Source organism: Aedes aegypti, chromosome 3, assembly GCF_002204515.2.
Source record: "Aedes aegypti strain LVP_AGWG chromosome 3, AaegL5.0 Primary Assembly, whole genome shotgun sequence".
NCBI classification, from domain to species: domain Eukaryota; kingdom Metazoa; phylum Arthropoda; class Insecta; order Diptera; family Culicidae; genus Aedes; species Aedes aegypti.
This window is the reverse complement of record NC_035109.1, coordinates 166,182,780-166,202,957: the sequence shown is the minus strand read 5'-3', so window position 1 is coordinate 166,202,957 and position 20,178 is coordinate 166,182,780. Positions and strand designations below refer to the sequence as shown.

At 41.2% G+C, this 20,178-nt stretch overlaps 1 protein-coding gene across 1 annotated transcript; it reads left to right on the top strand.

Annotated features, from left to right (window-relative positions):
- The first annotated feature begins 13,420 nt into the window (after positions 1-13,420).
- LOC5574107 (NTF2-related export protein) lies at positions 13,421-14,235 on the top strand. The gene is made up of 2 exons (XM_021852526.1): positions 13,421-13,616; positions 13,675-14,235. Exon 2 carries the CDS (start codon positions 13,709-13,711, stop codon positions 14,066-14,068), a length of 360 nt encoding a protein of 119 aa, XP_021708218.1. The 5' UTR covers positions 13,421-13,616; positions 13,675-13,708; the 3' UTR covers positions 14,069-14,235.
- The last annotated feature ends 5,943 nt before the right edge of the window (positions 14,236-20,178 follow it).

Sequence of the window (20,178 nt, the reverse complement as noted above, 5' to 3'; positions counted from 1 at the left end):
GAATTTCTCAATGAATTTCTGGACGACATCCTCAGTGAAAATCCTGGACGAAATCTCCGGAGGAATTGCTATTGGAAATTCCCTGAGGAATTCCTGGAGTAAATCCCGTGAGGAATTACTGTTGTAAATCCCCTGAGAAATTTCTGGCGAAAATTCTCAGAGGAGTTCTTGGGGATATTGCCGGAGCAATCCTTGAAATCCCCGGAGGAACTCCTGAAGAAAATCCCCGGGGAAATTCCTGGTTGAAATCCTAAGAGAAATTCCTAATTCAAATCCCAAGAGAAATTCCTAAAGGAAATCTCCGGAAAAATTATCTGAAAAAAAAAAACCGCGACAGATTTTTTGAAGAAAATCCTGGACGAAATCCCCGGAGAAATTGCTATAGAAATCTCCTGTTGAATTCCTGGAAAAAAAACTCCAAGAAGGTCTAGGAATACCCCCAGAGAGAAACCTTGAAATTCTCGGATAAATTCCTGGAGAAAACTCCGAGATGAGGTTCTGGGGAAATCGCCGAAGGAATCCTCGAAACCACTGGAGAAATTCTAGAAAAAATCCTGGAGAGAATTCTCGAATGAATTCCTGGTTTAAATTCCAAGAGAAATTCTCGGAGGAAATCTCCGGAAAAATTCTCTGAAAAAATTCCCGAAAGTATTTCTGAAAAAAATCATCCTAGAGAAAATCCTGAACCAAATCACCTTGGAAAAATCTCCGGAGATATATATGGAGAAAATCCCCGGCGTAATTCCTGGACGAAACCCCCGGAAAAAATCGTGTATCAAATCATCGAAGAAATTTCTTGAGAAAATCCAAAGAGGAATTTCTGGACGAAATCCTCGGATAAATTTCTGAAGAAAATATATACCCGACGGGATACCTGGAGCGAGTCCCTGGAGAAATTCTTGCAGCAAATCCCCGGATGAATGCCTGAAAGACTGCACGTCACTTTGTTTTGCAGAATAGCAACGGTTGGATCGGTTGGATAGCGTTGCCAAATATACAAACGCACTGTTAACCGACAGGGTGGGTTTCTGTTTCCCATACGTGTTTAGCAACGACCGGTGCAATGTCGCGTTATGATGGTCGTTAGCAATTTGTGTTTATTCACGCTGCGGTGGGCATCGTCTTAGAATGGTATTTGAGCCATCCAGTATAATATTTTCTTAGCGTGTAGTGAATAAAAATCTCGCATAACTTATGATCTCGCCCTAAAAGCCATTGGTAACCATGTGTGTAGTTCGTCGTTTCTGAGCATTTCTCGCATCATCTGGGATAACGCCCTAAAAGCCATTGGTAACTACGTATGTAGCTCGTTGTTTCTGGGCAAATGAATGAATAAGCAACCAAACCAACACCACTGGCAGATCTAGAATGATCCTTTCTTCAGTATATGGGCCCATTCACAAATTTCATAACGCTGAAGGGGGTGGGTAGGAGTCCTAAGAATGTTACAGTTCATACAAAATTCTTAGAATGTTCATACAAAATGCGTTACGAGGGAGTAGGTGGGTATCAAAAATGACCATTTTCAGCGTTATGAAATTTGTGAATGAACCCTATAACGTTGTTAAATAATGTGTAAATCCATTCAAATGCTCAGAAATACCGGAGCTACGCCAATGGCATTAACGGCATAAGCCATTTTACGAGACGTTTCGGAGCAGCAGATCCAATGTCATATATAACAGGTCCGGCTCTTAGTATGTGTTTGCTTGTATTAGTCATGTAAAAAATGTAAATAAAACAATCAGCTGATGGTGACGACAAGGCTGCGAAAAATTTTGTTCGCAGCTTTCTCAACGTGACGTCATCTTCGGCTACTTCGTTGACTTTTGGCTCGCCGAAGTTGGCATTGCACAACTTCTAGCGTAACATTTGAAAAGGGCCTATCTGCAAAACGTAAACATTGAGAAATTCTCAATTGAAGATTTCGTACCATATTTAAAATTCCTATTTTAAACCCATTCGCATTTTTACTAGTTTCATACCTGTGTTCGACACCCATTAAAGTCTGTTGCGTGACCCATAATGTTTCAAATCTCAAATAATACAACAACTCTTAAAAATTGTTGAATTCAAACATCATCGGCAGATAGGCCCTTTTATGAATCTTCAAACCAGTTAGGCCCTTTCAGTTAGGCCCTTTGATTGAACGTGGTTTCAGTTAGGCCTTTTTATAATTTGCTAATTTTATGGATTTTTGAATTGGTTTGCATAAATCTTCAAAATTTAGCGATTATGTGAAAAAACACTATATAATAGCTAAATATTGGAAATTTTCGGTTGAAGATTCAGTACCATATTGATTATTCCTATTTCAAACCCATTCGCTTTTTACTAGTTTCATACTTGGGGAAGATCCAAAAATGACCTCCATCGTTTTTGGGGTTTCTAGAACTCTCCTACCCCCTCTGTCACGCTTTTTCCAATACCCAATCCATGCACTTGTCACATTTTCGTACATCCCCCATTGGAGGAGGCCCCAATTGATGGACGTCATTTTCGGATAACCCCTTGTGTTCGACACCTATAATGGTCTATAACGTGACTCACAACGATTTGAATTTCAAATAGCACAACAACTTGTAAAAATAGCTCAATTCAAACATCATCCGCAGATAGGCCCTTTTACGAATTTTCAAACCAGTTAGGCCCTTTTTGAATTTGCTAATTTTATTGATTATTGAAGTGATTTGCATAATTCTTCGACAAAATTTAATGATTATGTGAGAAAAACACACAATATCATAATAGCTAAATATTGGAAACTATTCCATAAAAAATCAGCAGCATATTGATTATTGATATTTCAAACCCATTCACTTTTTTTACTAGTTTTATATTTGTGTTTGACACTCATTATGGTTTATTACGTGGCCCAGAACGTTAGAAATCTCCAATAGCACAACGACTCGTGAAAATGGTTGCATTCAAATATCATCAGCAGTTAGGCCTTTAATGAATCTTCAAATCAATTAGGCCCTTTCAGTTAGGCCCTTCGATTGGACATGGTTTCAGTTAGGCCCTTTTATTAAACATACACTCACAATATTATCAAATCTTTGATAGTTTAAATGATAATCATTTTTGTCATTATAAAAGTTTAAACTAAGTCTAGTTTTGAAGGTATATATACTTAACATAACAAATAAAACTATACAAGATTGATGCGTGATTAATTTCACCATAGTGTATAACACCACCTGTCGCACGCCATCATTGTTTATATTTTTGCTGCCGGTCGCATCGCGACGAAATTTCAAGTAAGCTTTTCAATCTAAATTACATCATTTGCAACTGATTCATTTGCCAAACAGAAAGGTAAGTACACAGACAAACAGACGTCACACTCTCATCATTGTTCATCGACCACCTTTTTAACGGTCGATTCAAAAATATTGTAGGTGGCCAATCCGCCACCTGCAGCGCTCGCGTCGTTTTTGTTCGTGTTTGACGTTTACATACTACCGCCATCTGTTGGCCTGTCGGCCAAACACGCCGATTTTAGCATTGGGCGTATATGTCCTCGTGACTATGATTTTGATCGGGATTTGTTCTAAGTGTTACGTCTGTTTGTCTGTGGTAAGTAGTTCTGGATAATTATTGCCTCACAATCATACGATATCAACTCGAGGATCATCTTGCAAGAAAGATGTATTTCAGCATCTTTTTTTCTTATAGACGTACCGCAATGATGTCAACAAAGAATTTACCCGGGACAGTAGCAGCTTCCGATACCATACCGGGACAGGAGATGCATCGATACCATGTTTAGGATGCCACCTGAAAATATACTGTTCCGTGAAATTGAAGTTGGAAAGTTGATCAGTTAAGAATCGGGCAGAAAAAGTGGAGAGAAGATCCCATCCGGAAGAAAGTTCCTCCGAATTGCCATCCGGGTCGAAGAATCTGATAGCTTTCAAGGTGGAGATGACTCTTCGGATCAATAAGGAAGTGGCATAAAACAGGGACGAGGATGCCCAACTAACATTCACTCGTTTAACAAACACCATTATGGCAGTTTTATCCAGCATCATGTTTTATAACATTTTAATAATTTCCATGGCCAACCTTTGTTAAAGCATTGTTCACACAAATTTGGAGAAACTTTAAAGCATGTCGTTGAATACCAACTTTATTTTTCAGCTTTAAAAACGTTTTTCAAGCATTTAATTCAGCTTTTATACGGCTGGTCTAAAAATAATTAAAGACTAATGAAAACAAAAAATATTTTTCAAGGCCCTTTATAAATGTAATGTGCACTATTATTATGATAGTATAACGATCTTATTTAAAAATCGCCTGTATACTAGATTTGAACTCGAGACCTTCCAATCGTCAGCGGTATGCCTTGCCATCTGCGCCATCCTAGAATTGATGATTATACCGTCCAGTGCAAAATATAAACTTCTCATAGCTGAATATTGACCATGTTCAAGCTTCTATTCGACAACGTCCAATCAACACATGGTACGCTAATCTACAACTGAACAAGCATATTATTCAGCTGCTGTTTAGTGTTGATCCAAGCTGAGTTCAGTCGGCTATTTTTAGCGCACAGTGAGAAAATTTATGTCGATGTTGGTCAAAATAATGTCTATTTACACAAAGTAAAACAGTCTGAAATGATTAATCTAATTTCATAATAAGTTTTAGTTTGTTCAAGAATGATTAATTAACTTAAATAATTTTATAAATTATAGTTTGATTATTTTTTTATTTGTATTTTTCATAAACATATTGCATATGCATTGAAGTAAAAGTTCTCTGTATGAATATATTTGAATCATTTGAAGGGTTAGTCCTCAGAACCCACCTGAATAGAAAAATATTCGAATATCTTGATGCGATTTTTATTTTCGGAAATGGCCAAGTAAATCATTTTTCTTAGAGCGCAGTATTTATTCAGTTAGAAATTTATAGAAATTTATTTAATCAATTCTGTCAAAGAAATTTCCATTTTCTTGTACGGAAAAACATCCCGAGCAGGCGAAAAAAGCTTAGCAATAGAAAATATAATATGGATAGCTAAAAGTGATATTAACTTGATAGATATATGATATAAAATATCTGGAAATGATATCTAAAATAAACTACTAGAACAAAATTGGCATGTCATATTTAGATTCTGCAAGATTTTACCAATAGCTGCGAGCTATTCATTAGATCTGCGTACATCAAATTTTTCATAGGTTTAGAAGTTCCAGGAACAAAATTTTGATTTTGTCTTCAGATATTTTATCTCTCATGTCAATCAAGACAATATCACGCTTTGTTTGTCAGTTCTTTGCTCCTACTCGGAATACTTAGCTTAAATGTTTATTTTTCTTTTTCACAATAATTCTGCATTTCTGTAGACTGACCATGTTTATTTTCTGAACAGCTATTTAAAAAGTTTTAAGAAAGCATAATTTATGAGCTTTGAAATGCATTCGGAACTCAACACGAATTTCGGATATATTGTCCATTTTATGAAATTTAGCTATAGTGTGATCGCTTTTACAAGGCTTATTTATTGCTGAACAATGTGTTTGTTAATCGTCATTTTGGCCTCTATTGGATCAACTGTTCTTATAATATACTGAAGCTGAATTAGGATTTTATAAAATACTTGTTCAGCTCTTATTCATGCTTATGTTAAACATGTGGGAATAGCTGAAGTGCGACGCAAGTAAAACGTTAGTTCGTCTTCTGAATATCCTTTTATACATATACATTTGTTTGGTGGAATATTGGCTTTTTAATTGGGGGAAACATGTCTTGTTCAGCTCATTTGTAGAACAATCTTGACTAGTCGAATGAGAATCTTTGGAAACGTTTAATAAGTGGCGATTCAACTTTTGTTCATTCTAATGCATAACGTTGAACATTGATCTAAGTTTGTGTTAAAAAAGCACCTTCTCAGCTCTTTATAGAGCAAATTTTTTATTCAGCTGCCATTACCATTATTGAACAATAATTAAACATGCATGCTTGTTTGTGGCTCTGAATTGTTAGTTGGGTGGCGACGACAAAAATTTCGATGCGGGAACCCCGGTCAACAAGAATACCATGCACCCCCGCTAATTTGAACAGTACCTCATGCAAACCATCGGGGTTCATTTTTAATTTGAACATCTAGTCACCCTAGAAACGTGTTTCTGGTTACCTTTTTTACTGTTTTGTTTTGATTCTGCGTTCCGTTCCACAGCGTTCCATCTCACTTCACTCCGTTTCATGAGCTAAATGACGTTTGAACCATTTTCAATCTGAACGATGTGCAAATTAGCGGGGTACAGATTAAAAAGTGTTCAGATTAAATGTGGTCAAACCAACGGGGGTACCCGGTACCAATTCTCATGGGGTGGACATGCGATAGGATCATTTCACTGGCGAAAGATCCATCCGGGGTTATACTGATATTTGGATTCGAGGACTACTATGGACAGAATGGACAAATCGATGGAGTTTCAGGAGCCACCAACAGTTCTGACTAGAATTTTGAATATGTAATTATTAATGAAAATAAATTTTATAAGGAGGACCAAACATATGGTCCATTTTTATGTATCTGTTTGCTTATATTAATTTAGAGGTTATAAACAATCTGGAAGCACACAAATTAGTAATCTGAATACAAATACATCTTAGTTACACAATGCTCCCTATATTTCTAAGTTATACTAGCCTTGACTAGCCGACACTTAAACGAGACTTAGAGCCAACCAGGCGAAACGTGATTTAGTGCGACTTCTAAACTACTTAGTTTAGATTTTTCGCAGAGTGTACATGCCAGTGATTTAGGTTTGGATGCTGATTCGTTCATTTTCTCAGAAACAACGAGCGACACACGTGATTACTAATGGCTTTTAGGGTGTTATCCCAGATTATGTGAGAAATATCTCGCATAACTTATGATTTCGCCCTAAAAGTCATTGGTAACCATGTGTGTACTGCCATTATACGCATAATTGTCCCATGTTGCTTTTTGTGCATTTACACTTTTTGTCATCAAACAGTTTATTTTTACGCATAGTTTTGGAAAACACTTACCAAAAATGAACTTTGTTCGGAAATTCAATGAAAAGCAAGCCAAGTCAAATTTGTGGGACTGGGGGAACACTTTCACGCAACGGAACACACGCAGTTAGCGGAAAATAGCGGACAATCTCGGAATAACTACCGGAGAATTAAAATACACACGCGGTCTCAGTTACAACTTTTATTCTAATCAAAATAACGGTAAACAATAATAAAGATGTTAGTTCAAAGAGGTGCGCACTAAAGAGGCACACGTTAGAGAGGCGCACGGAAAAATGCGTGTCAGTATAATGTAGATGAGGGAGACCGTCGCCTAATTCTATCACTCCTCCTCGACGGTAGGCCCTAACCCCATCAATTCTGCCATCTGGCGATGCTTGACCGCCCCGAGCGGTTTGGTAAGGATGTCTGCCTTCATGATTTCGGTTGGGCAATACTGCAACAGCACTTGTCGTCGCTCACAAAGGTCTCGAATAAAACATTGTTTCGTTTCAATATGCTTGCTTCTCTTGCTGGTTCGTTCGGACGCCACAAAACTCAAACAGCCCTGATTGTCTTTGTAGACGATGGTAGGTTCTGCTTGCTTCTCATCCAAATCCACCAACAATCGCCGCATCCAGAGTACTTCCTGGCAAGCCTCGCCAAGTGCCACATACTCGGCTTCCATAGTGGACAGACTTACACAATCTTGACGCCTGCTGGTCCACGATACAGCGCCTCCTGAGTAGAACACCACAAAACCGGTCATCGATTTTCTAGTACGGGTGTCACCGGCCCAATCAGCGTCACAATAGGCTTCCAACACTTTACATTTTCCATCACCTAGCTTTAGTTTCCAGTCTTTGGTCCCCTTTAGAAAGCGGACCACTCGTTTCGCTGCCGTCCAGTCTAGCTCGTTCGGGTTACTAAAGTTACTGCCCAAGATCGAAGCACTCGTAGCTATGTCAGGACGTCCACAAGTCGCCACGTACATCAACGCACCGACAACACTACGGTACAACGTTCCATCTTCCATTGGTACACTATCCGAAATATCCTTCAGGTATCCCTGGTCCATCGGTGTCTTCGCAGTTTTTGCATTCTCGAATGCCAGCCGTGTAATCATCTTTTCAATGTACGACTTTACGCTCAAACTGTAGATACCATCATCACCACGATCGACTTCCATACCCAAAAAGAATCTTGCGTCTCCAAGCCAGTTTATTTCAAAATGTCGCTTCAGTTGCTCGAAAAACTTCGATATCTCCTCTTCATCCTCGCAGGCCACCAAAAAGTCGTCAACGTACACGATTAAATAAATCTTCTTCCCATTTCGTTCAGCAACAAACAAGCAGGGATCCGCTGTGCTCGCTTTGAACTCCAAACTTCTTAACACTTCCGTTAACTTCCGGTTCCAGCACCTCGCGCTCTGCTTCAGGCCGTAGATACTACGCCGCAAATGACACACTTTCTCCTCCTGTCCACGTACTGTATAGCCTGGCGGCTGTCGCATATACAGCTCTTCGTCGATGTCGCCGTAGAGGTAGGCTGTTTTAACATCCAAATGCTTCAACCTCAAGCCATTCCTCCCAGCCAGCGCCAGCAACGTCCGTAACGTTGCATGTCGGGTGACAGGAGCAAACACTTCCTCAAAATCAACACCATGTTGCTGCCTGTACCCCTGCGCTACAATCCGTGCCTTGAACCTTACAACATCGCCAGCTTCGTTGCATTTCGCCTTAAACACCCAGCGGCTACCGATGAGTTTCTTCCCGGGTGGCAGGTCACTCAGCTCCCAAGTACCGTTTTTCATGTGCGACTGGTACTCATCGTCCATCGCACGCTTCCACGAATCACTTTCAGGACACTTGACCGCCTCGCTGTAGCTCACTGGTTCAGACACCAACTGCGTAGCAACTCCCACTACGAAGTCGGAATAACGATCAGGCAATTTTCCACGATTTCTTCTCACTGTTTGCCTGTCCGACGAGATACTGTCCGAAGCAACGTCGTTGTTTGGCTCACTTTTCACATCCAGAGGGTCATCCATCAAAAACGTATCACTCAAGTCAAAATAATGTTCATATTCACTTTGTTCACTCTCCGACTCATCAGAACGCACATTTTCTTCCGGCTCGTCATCGCTCTCAGCCGGCTCCGCTTCAACGTTTGGCACTACACTACGCTTCGGAACTGCATCCGGAATCCACTCCACCTCGTTCTCGACTGGATCGCAGCCGAGCTTCCTCCTGAGGCACAGCTCCGTCATCCATCTCCATGAACTTTGCGTCACGGCTCACCATAACTTTCTCCGTAGCCAGATCCACAAACCGATAAGCTTTATGCTGCTCCGAGTATCCGATGAAAGTGAGCTTCTGCGCCTTGCTATCGAACTTCTTTCGTTTTACATCGGGAATATGCACCCACGCCTTGCAACCATACACTTTCAGATGATCCAAGTTGGGCTTCCGGTTGAACCACTTCTCATACGGGGTGACGTCTACTGAACGCGAAGGAAGCCTATTCTGCAGATAAGCAGCTGTCAAGGTCGCTTCGCCCCAGAACTTCTTATCCAGCCCCGCATCTAAGAGCATCGTTCGCGCCATTTCTTGAAGATATCTGTTGCGTCGTTCGGCTACGCCGTTCTGTTGGGGCGTATACGCAGTGGTAAACTGCGCGCGAATCCCTTCCTTCGCAAAGAAACTCCGCAGCCTATCGTTCGCATACTCCCCGCCGCCATCGGATCGAATCACCCGTGGCTTCCTTCCGAACAGATTCTCCACGTATCTCACATACTCCACGATTTTATCAGCAGCTTCAGATTTCTTCGTTAGCAAATACACAACGCAATATCGACTATAATCGTCGATGAGCGTCATGAGAAACCTGTTTCCACTTGGTGTCGGCGTTTCCATAGGCCCACACAGGTCCGTGTGAACCAAATCCAGGATCTGTGTCGACTTCCGTTCGGCTTTCTTCGGAATCGGCGTGCGCGATAGTTTCCCTTCCAGACACGCTTCACACGCCAGCCGAATGCCACAGTCCTTAACCTCAAACCCAACCGCAAGCTTATCTCTAGCAATCTTGTCTACAACCACCGGGTCCCTATGACCAAATCGACGGTGCCACTGGTGTTCACACAAAACATTGTGGTGCTTACCTGTTGTTTCAGCATTCAAACCTGTCTCGACGATCTTCAGCTGGTACAAGCTTCCGGAGCGCACTCCCTTGGCAATCACCTTGCCGGAACTATCGCAGATATCACAGCAGTTCGCCTTGCATACCACTGTTAATCCCTTGGAGGCCAGCTTCGTCACAGAAAGCAAACCACAATTCAACGACGGCACGTAGAGCACATCCGTGAGCGTGATCTCCACGATACCACCACATCCGTCAACACCGTATACCTTTCCTTCACCGCAACCCGCCGATTTCACAGCAGTTCCGTCTGCCAGGAAACACATCAGGAGCGCTTGCCTCGTCGATTGCAGAGAAAAATTGCTTGTCGCTAGTCATATGGCTGCTAGCACCGCTGTCGATAATCCACTTGCTTCGTTGGTTCGAGCCAACCATAAACAGCACCGCACTGGTTACCTGCTTTGCCTTCGGGGTTTCACTCTTTTTCTCTTCACTGTTGTCCTGCTTCTGCTTTGCCTGGAACAATCAGCAGTTCCGTCGCAAATGCCCTTTCTTTTTGCAGAAAAAGCACGTCTTCTCCGAAACAGCAGTAGCACTCGATCTAACACCCGTTTTCATGGCCTTGGTTTCACTCGATGATCCACCGGAACGATCCTTACGCCGCTCGTATTCGTCCAAAAGCTTTGATTTTACGAGCTGCAGCGTCAAATCCGCGTCGGGTCTGCTTTCCAACGCCGTCACGAGTCCGCTGTATGAATCCGGCAAACTTCGCAGGATCATTGCTATCTTCAGGGAATTCTCCAGGTCTTGACCGGCATTGTGCAACCTCTCGAAGAGCTCTTCCACTTCAAACAAATGGCTTTCCAGGTCGCCGCCTTCGAACAGGTTAAGGTTGCAAAGTTTCTTCAGAAGGGAAACTCTTGATGTCACCGTGACTTTCTCGTGGTACGATTTTAGCTGCTCCCAAAAATCCTTTGCAGTAGCAGCGGCCTTCACGAGACTGTATTGATTTTCATCGATACACAGCCCCATGGTAGCGCGGGCCTTCTGATCATCCTTCACCCACTGTGCCGCGGCGGCAGCTTCAGCTGGTTCTGGCTTCGGAGTCCCGACAACGTACCACAACTCCTCGCGGGTCAACATCATCTCCATTCTGAACTTCCAAGAAGCCCAGTTCTGGTTATTCAGTTTGGTGAATTTGTTGATCGCCTCCATCCTCCTGGTATGCACAAACGAACATGCAGCAACACGTTCAGCAGAAAAAAACTTCGCCGCACCGACCGAAAATTTTTTTCACGTTTTTACCGAACCGAAATCACTATTTCCGCGCAACATCCACTGGGCCAATAACCTGTGGGACTGGGGGAACACTTTCACGCAACGGAACACACGCAGTTAGCGGAAAATAGCAGACAATCTCGGAATAACTACCGGAGAATTAAAATACACACGCGGTCTCAGTTACAACTTTTATTCTAATCAAAATAACGGTAAACAATAATAAAGATGTTAGTTCAAAGAGGTGCGCACTAAAGAGGCACACGTTAGAGAGGCGCACGGAAAAATGCGTGTCAGTATAATGTAGGTGAGGGAGACCGTCGCCTAATTCTATCAAAATTGTCCCATTGTTGAATTTCCACGCATAACTGTCCCACTACTGTATTTCTACGCATAACTGTCACACTACACAATTCGCTGCGCTGATCTCGAACAAAATATTCAGTAGGCAGTGGTGTTTGAGAAAATCGTTTTGAACATTTTCTTACGTTTGCTTTACATCCCATGTGGAACACAACATGTTTTATGTGTTTGTATTCATGCGAGCCTGACGTCAAATTTGATTGAAATTTTCAATATCAAAATATAATTTCCCATTCGTTTTTCAATGATTTTCAGTTGAATTTTCAGGGTCGATCACAAAATTCTTCTAGTTTTTGGAACCACGGTCATCGATTAGAACTTTACCGTAATTTTGGATTCATCACGGAGAGTACTGAAGTAATCCCACTTGAAGAATCAGTAATAGGGTCCTAAAATGTTTAATGAAATCTTGTTTTTATCTAATAACACGAAAGAGCATGTTACTTCAACTACTTTAGTAATTTTTCCCGCTCAAATAACGGTTATATCACATTTAAACTTCAATTAAAAAAAAGGGTCCATAAATGAATCTTGACACTTTTGATCATGTTTGACGTTCGCTTAGTCGACAAAAACACCACAGGGCTTTTAGTTTTAACGCTGGGGTTGTTCCTATCTGACATTTCGGAAGGGACACGGAAAACAAAATATACCCAAAATTTGAGTTTAAGCCAAGTACTTTTATGCAGTTATGTTTGCCTAGTACAATAACCGCATGGAAGCATACGACTTCAGTCTATACCTATGCTCCTTCGGTGGCCAGCACAAGTTTTTTAATTGAAATGCCATAATGTCAACCGCGTTGAACCACGTCAGTCTTTTCAAACTGCCTACGGACATTTTAATTCATACTTTAATCCCTATTCCTTGCTTCTGAAACCTTCGCCTGCGAGGCTCAAATGCACTGTCACATTGAGGTTTGCTCATGAGACGGCGCATGAGCCAGTGCAGATGTGATCGTTTGAGCTAGTACAATGCTACATGAGATCTAAAAAATGTGTCTCACCATAGCACGTGCTCAAGCGCGCGATTATTTTTGTGCGCTCATGGCAAGCTGATCTCAAGCTCTAGATATGAAGCGCGTATACATGATGTCTGGCCTAAACTTAAGCGTATGGCACTAAAATTGTGACAGGGCTTTAGGACCCTATTGCTTTAATTTCGAGTCCATGGCTTGCGACAAATCAACTTCATGATTTAGCAAACCAATTCTAATCAAAAATAGTTCGACCGTTTTTGGATGGCTTGGCCACATGCTGGGTTGTTACGAATACCGGTTCACTGCCCGCATAGCAAAATACAGTTTGTCTTACTTTAAGAACAATAAACATCTTGTAACGGTTACTGTAAATGTATCAGAAATAGTTGCTTTTATGTATAACCATATGGACTTCAAAGCTGTTCACCATTTCAAACAGTAAGATTAACCCATACCTATCAGTAACAATATATGATACTGCTCTGATATTGTTAAATTATATGGGAATGGATTCAAGCAAGATATGGTGGAAATATACCGCCACCATTCGGCAAATTGTTTTTGTTTAAATTTGTGCTACACACTCACACATTTGCATTTGACAATATTGAACTACATTTTAACAGTTCGGCAAATAGTTACATTTTGTTGGTATTTGTAGGCGACATTTAATCTAGCGTTGAGTGCAGAAAAAAAATCGCCATCGGATTGCCGTCGAAGGAAAACTGTCAAGCTGTATTGTTTACTTCTTATTCTAATATTAAAACTGTTCAAGGCTTGCAATTAATTTATAAAAGTCGAGTTTAAATTAAGTTTACAAAACAGCAATCCACATAAAAAAATGACAACTGCGATCGACCCAGTAAGTACATATCTTTCGCCAATCTGTTGGATGTTTGGTTCAAACCCAATCCCCGTAGGAACTGCGCATTAAAAATCGATTTTGCTTGCCGGATGGAGGAGGAATTCACCAAATCGTACAACGAAAAAGTAGCCAAGAAGCGGCATCAGATGACCCGGCTCTACATGGACAACGGTTTGCTGGTGTGGAACGGAAATGATGCCAACGGGAAGAACAATATCCAGAAGTACTTCCAGGAACTGCCCCGCTTCGAACACATTATGAACACCCTGGTCGCTCAACCGATCATTGGCGACGTTGTGCCCTCGCAGCTGACGTTCATCATCAAGGTTTCGGGAACGGTCATCTTCCAGGACAATTCTACCAAACATTTCCAGAAGACATTCACGGTTACAGCCCAGGGCGACAAGTGGAAGATTGCGAGTGATTGCAGCGCTGCTTCCGGTTGCTAGATACTATCTTTTAACGGAATCAATCAATACATGGATGCATTGGAAGACGATATTCCGTGAGTTTCAGAAAGAATGAAAGAATATCCTTGAGGTGATATTTAACTGCAATTGAATCATCGCAGGGCTGGTAGCGGGTCTAGTTTTCTATTTTAATTCGAATCTTTAAAAAGTGCAAAATTAAGAGGTTATTTATATAACTATTCATCTGATTCTTCGAAAATTTCTTCTCAAATTCTTTGAGAAAAAGCCTCAGAAATCATCCTAGTGCTTGCTCCAGACATTATATTACATAACAGAATAGGATAGGGTAAAAATACAATAAAGAACCGTAATCCAATAATTATGCACACGTTATTTATTTCCCTGAGAAACATATGGTTCAAATGTATCAACACTGTTTGGCTTACATTGATTTTGTCGAAAAATGGACAGTATATCTACCATTTGGAAAACTGTTGATGAGAAATTTTGTTCGAGAAAATCGACGTTTTCAAATGGTTACATAACTTAACCGCCTATTCCCCACATTGTGATTTTCCTATTTACCGTTCGTCGAATTGTTAAAAACGTTTCGGGTATGGTGGATATACTGTTATTTTTCATTGTAACCAAAATCATTCAGATATTGTTGCAAATGGTTGTGGACCTTTCGGGAAACTGTACTGATATAGTTTTTGTTTATGCGGGTGGTGGAAATGGCCATTATATTGGTGAATTTGAAACCTGACTTGTGATATATCAATTTTCATGAATTTGCAAATCAAGTCAGAGGGTGCTTCAAATGTACTTTAATGACTTGTCGGATTGTTCCGAATTCTCCGTACCCTGGGGGAAATGGCCACTAAACTGTCGGTTCTGAAACCTAGCTGGCAACATAAAACTTCATAAATTCCCAAATCAAGGCTAAATTAGGGTTATTCAAACGTTCATGGATGACTTGATAACATGCCAGGTTGTTTTGGATACACTGTTCCCCAGAGGAAGTGGCCATTATATTGGCGGTTCTGACCTGTCTGACATTTCATTGGCGTTTCTAAAACTTAGTTTGCGATGTATCAAATCTGATTTTGCAAACTAAGTCCAAAGAAATGTCGAATTATATGAAGATTTGTGTAGTGAATTTTGAGTTAAACATTTACTCCGCATAACAACCTTGAATTCGCAGATCAGTTTCTGTCAAGCCTGCAGCTGAAAGAGTCGATATAGGAATTTATTACATCTTATAAACTCTCTATTTTACTCATCCACTCTTTCTTTCACTAAACTCATACATTTTCTCATTATCACACATACACTGAAATGAATTTTATTGTAGAAACTACTGAATCCATGGTAAAATTAAGAACTGCACCAACGATTTTCAACCGACTACATTAATCTGTTAACTCTACCAAAACATAGTCAACATCACTACACAAGAAAATTTCTTCTATTGATTTAACCAGAGTTGTAGTATTTTTGACTAGAAACATTCTAGATTTGAGAAGTTTAGTATCATACTTTTGACCACACTGTGTTGTACGGTGGGTGTCACGGACTGAAACACAATGCTTTGTAGTGGATGCTTCTATGGACATAGTCAAATTTACTACACTGCTCAGTGATTTTCACCAGATTATAGTAAACTTAACAGATTTCTGTAGTCGGTTGGAAATCGTTGGTGCAGTTCTTAATTCTACCATGGATTCGATAGATTATACAACAAAATTTGTTTGCGTGTACAGAAAACTTTGTTTTCCATCCCAAGCTATACCCAAGTAACCACGAAGCTATATATGCTTACTTTATTTTTGCTCTATAGTATACTATCAAATTATGCTTTAAAGTAATATAACCTTATAGAGCGCATTGAAGCAGAATTAAAGTTGAAAAGGGCCCCACTATTACCAAATTAAAGTAGCATGATTGTTTGCACCGATATTGTTGTTTTGATGCATAAGCCCTTGAATAGCGTTTGGGTTTGTATACTTAGGGTTTATGCTTTACACTTGCTTTAAGTCATGTGCATTTGGGGCTTGTGCCAAAAATAAACAAAAAAGTGTGCCCATTGAATGACTTCAATGGTTTGTTCTATTGGATCTATTTTTTTTTTCATCTGGATCTGGACTCGAACCTGCAATGAGGAGATGCTGCGCTGGATCCCGGACGCGTTGGTGCTGTTTGCTATAGGCGCTGTTGTGATATCGGCAAACAGAAGCACCACTTAAACGAAGCATTGAGTAGGACATCACTGTTTTTTTTGTGTTGTGCTTCCGTTACTCCATGAATAGATTCGACATATTTATTTAACATTCAAATTTACCAGAGAATCGATCAATAATGATTTCCTCGGTGCACCGAATAAGTTGATAATTCGTGCGGAAAGCATTACAGATAAGCCAATCAATGCAAATAGCAAACAAACGTCGCATTATAAGCTTTTGAATGGGCAAGTAGATGGTCGGTCGAGCTCTTTTTCTTCCTTCTTTTAGATGCTCTAATTATCGGTACTTTGTCGACGTAGATTTTAAATAGCCTTTTTTTTCTCATAAAAATCCCCCATTGCGTCTTTCAAGGCAATCTCATGCAGATCAAAAACATTACAAATTAAAAAATAGACATCAATTTGGGATTTGTAACAAGAGAAGGAGTCGTACCATGGAGCACAAAATATCGTTTTTCCAGCCCAGAAAGAACTTGCGTTATCGATGACAATAGCGCAAGATAAAAAAAGCAATCTTGCATCATGTAATAACTATATATTCACCTTAAGAGCAAAGGATATTGTTGAATTAAAGTAATGCTCCAGAGCATTCATGATGTCGAATAATAGTATTATTGCTTGACATTTATCGAATAAGGGCAATGACACACTAGTAATGCAAAAAATGTTGGCTTTCGGTCGAATTAATGCAATGTTGTAATGCTTGTGGTTACTTGGGTAAAATCGTATTTCTTCACTTCTTCACACGTAGCTCCGTTTGGCATCTAGAATGATTGTTAAATAATGTGTAAATCCATTCAAATGCTCAGAAATACAGAGCTACACACGTGGTTACCAATGGCTTTTAGGGCGAGATCATAACCCGACCAACCAGTCTTCATAATTCTTTATAGATCTTTGACCAACGATGGCGATCGCTAACGGTTCAAAACGAATCTATATCCATCGCTATCGAAAATCACTGACTGGTTGACCGGGAAGTTATGCGAGATTTGAATGGATTTACACGTTCTTCAACAATGCAATGGTGAAGAAAGGTTCATTCTCTACCTGCCAGTGGTGTTGGTTTGGATGCCTAATCATTCATTTGTTCAGAAACATCAAGCTACACCCGTGGTTACCAATGGCTTTTAGAGGCTTTTAGGGCGTTAACCCAGATTAAGCAAGATATTATTTATAACAATGTAATGATGTATTTTCGCAAATTAGCTGAAGACTCAGTATTTTTTATTTAAAAAACTGGTTATTTGATGTAATAATCGTCCATGTTTTTACCGCTATACAAAACATTACAATTTGGGGGCTTGGGGAGTTCAGCGCAGTTTACTGGTTGCAGGACTTTCGCTGATTTTTTTTTGTATCCATGTTTAGGGTTCATTCACAAATGTCATAACTCTAAAAATAGACATTTTGAACCCACTCACCCCCTTGTAACGCAATTTGTACGAATGTTTTACAAATTTTGTTACATGAAGTGTAACATCTTACGCACACCCACCCATCCCCTTCAGCATTATGAAATTTGTGAATAGGCCCTTGTAGTCACTTTCGTTTGCAGATAGAAATCTTTAACCAATAACGCGATTATCCAAAGTCGACATATTTTCAACCCAACTATTGCGAGCCGTATCAGGATTGATGGGGGCCTTCACACTTAAACGGTTTCGCCGAGAACCCAACAGCTGATATCTCGGTAATAATTTGACGATTCTCGGTAAAACTTTAGGTCTATTGTATTGTATTTCTTTATGATTTGCAATCGGATGTGGACGGGCTAGCCTCGCTAGGATCTGCGTGGTCTTAGCGGACTAGCCTTTCAACAGGTTATGGGCCCAGGAACGTGTTCTTACAGCATGTATCGTTCTGGAGGAGGAATATCCGCATAAGCCGCGTGGCGCAGGACGGGATCCTCAGGCTGGATGGATTGGCCGCAACGAAGGACGGGATCTATCGGGAACGTAGGCGATACAGGACACTGGATGGCAGCTGGCTGGTCAAAGGAGCTCGTGGACAGGATCGAAGTCAGGAGGAGCTCGGATGGATGACGAGGCATGTACGAAGTTCGGAACTAGGAGGAGTTTCGAGACAGGAGAAGACGATCGTGAGTTGAGGTTGCGACCCTAAGGAGGAGTGTTGGAATAGAGGTAGTGTCGCGCCTCAGGTAGAAGAATCGTCGGTTGAGAAGCATGCGTCGTCGTAGGTAACAGTGTGGAAGATTTGTTGAGAGAGGTATGATATTTGTGTAGAATTATGAATTGTAAATGTATACCTGGTTTGAATAAAGAGAGTTGCAGCTGCTGATTGAGGTATTAGTCAGTTAGCTGCCCAGTTGAAGGAGACATCTATTGTATTGTATTTCTTTATGATTTACAATCGGATGTGGACGGGCTAGCCTCGCTAGGATCTGCGTGGTCTTAGCGGACTAGCCTTTCAACAAAGAGGAGGTGGTTTTGCCGTTTTCCTGAACTCAAAATTGTCAGCACAGATCCTTAAGCGATTCGGGTGAGAGTGCTAAAAATGCGAGGCTTTTTCTCAGGTATACTCTTTCTCTCTCCTGTTGCGATGCTCACCTTTACACTTCAAGAGGACTCTTGAGTCTGCCGCCCCAACAAGGCAGTTCTTGTGGGAATGCTTGATCACGGAGATCCACCAGGTACACAGTGGTACCGACAAAACCACCGGGGAATTTCGGACGCGATACGGGAAAGAACACGGAAGGCACAAATTTGCGTTTGCTCGTCGCGGCGGTCGGTTTATTACAAACATAACATATAAACAACAAACAACATACATACGGATCACAGGGTCGGCGCAAGGCAATGATGATAAACATCGTCAACATAAAACAGACTGGTGCAAATTACAACACTCCTCCTCGATGTATTCATTACTTGTCTGTACAGTTACACAAAGTCTTAAACAGTTCTCATTGGATAAAAAATTCTCCACAAAGTTCCTCCTCCTGCACCGAACACTCCTGCTTCGTCAAGTATACCACAAAGTCACAAAGTTTACAGAGTCTATTCACAATGTCACACTTAGCATCGGTTTCCCTCGTCAATACAATCATAAAATTTTTCTACTTGGCAGCACTCCTCCTCAACGGGATGCCCAGCTGCATTTTTCCGGCGGTTGCTGCTCTCCACAATACTCAAAGCGTACAGCTTCCCACGTGGATCCGCTACTGCTTGCACTTTTCCGGTACGACTTACACTCTGGCATCTGGACTTCACAAAGTTCACTCGCAGTCCCTTCTGTGCCAGCTTCCGGAACATACAGCACGTCTTTCACCACAACTTCATTCATTTTCCCGTTGTCAGTGACGCATTTCAGGAAGCCTTCTCCAATGCCGGCGGATTTGATCACTGAGCCATCCGCCAAATTCACCTTGACCTTCACGCTTTCGTCGAGTTTCCCGAAGAATTCGCGGTCACTGGTCATGTGGCTCGAACAGCCACTGTCCACGTACCAGCCGTCCCGCTTCCGCTGTCCGCCAACACCAAAACAGATTCCGGGATTTTTCTTCACCGCTTTCTTCACTTCCGGCCATTTCATCCTTTTCACACAGCTCTGGGCAATCCCTCCGGAAGTGGCAACGTTTCCAGCAGTAATAAAAAATTCGCTATTTTCTTCGTCCTCTGCCTCCGTTATACACTTTCAGCGCACGGTCACTGCGCTCACCGGATACCTCTTGCTTTTCCACCCGTCGGTGGTACTCGTCCATCAGCCGCTGCTTCTCAAATTCCAGAGTCTGGTCGTCATCTGGCAGACTCCGGCAGACTGCGATACACCATCGCCACTTGCAGCGAACTCTCGAGCTTCTGCCCCGCACACGATAGCCGATCGAATAACTCCTGGATCGCGAACAGGTGCTGCTCCATGTCCGCACCTTCTTCGTAGTTAAAAC

What these genes read in the sequence shown, in the direction of transcription:
- LOC5574107 (XM_021852526.1), top strand. Translation starts at nt 13,709, where the DNA reads ATGGAGGAGGAATTCACCAAATCGTACAACGAAAAAGTAGCCAAGAAG.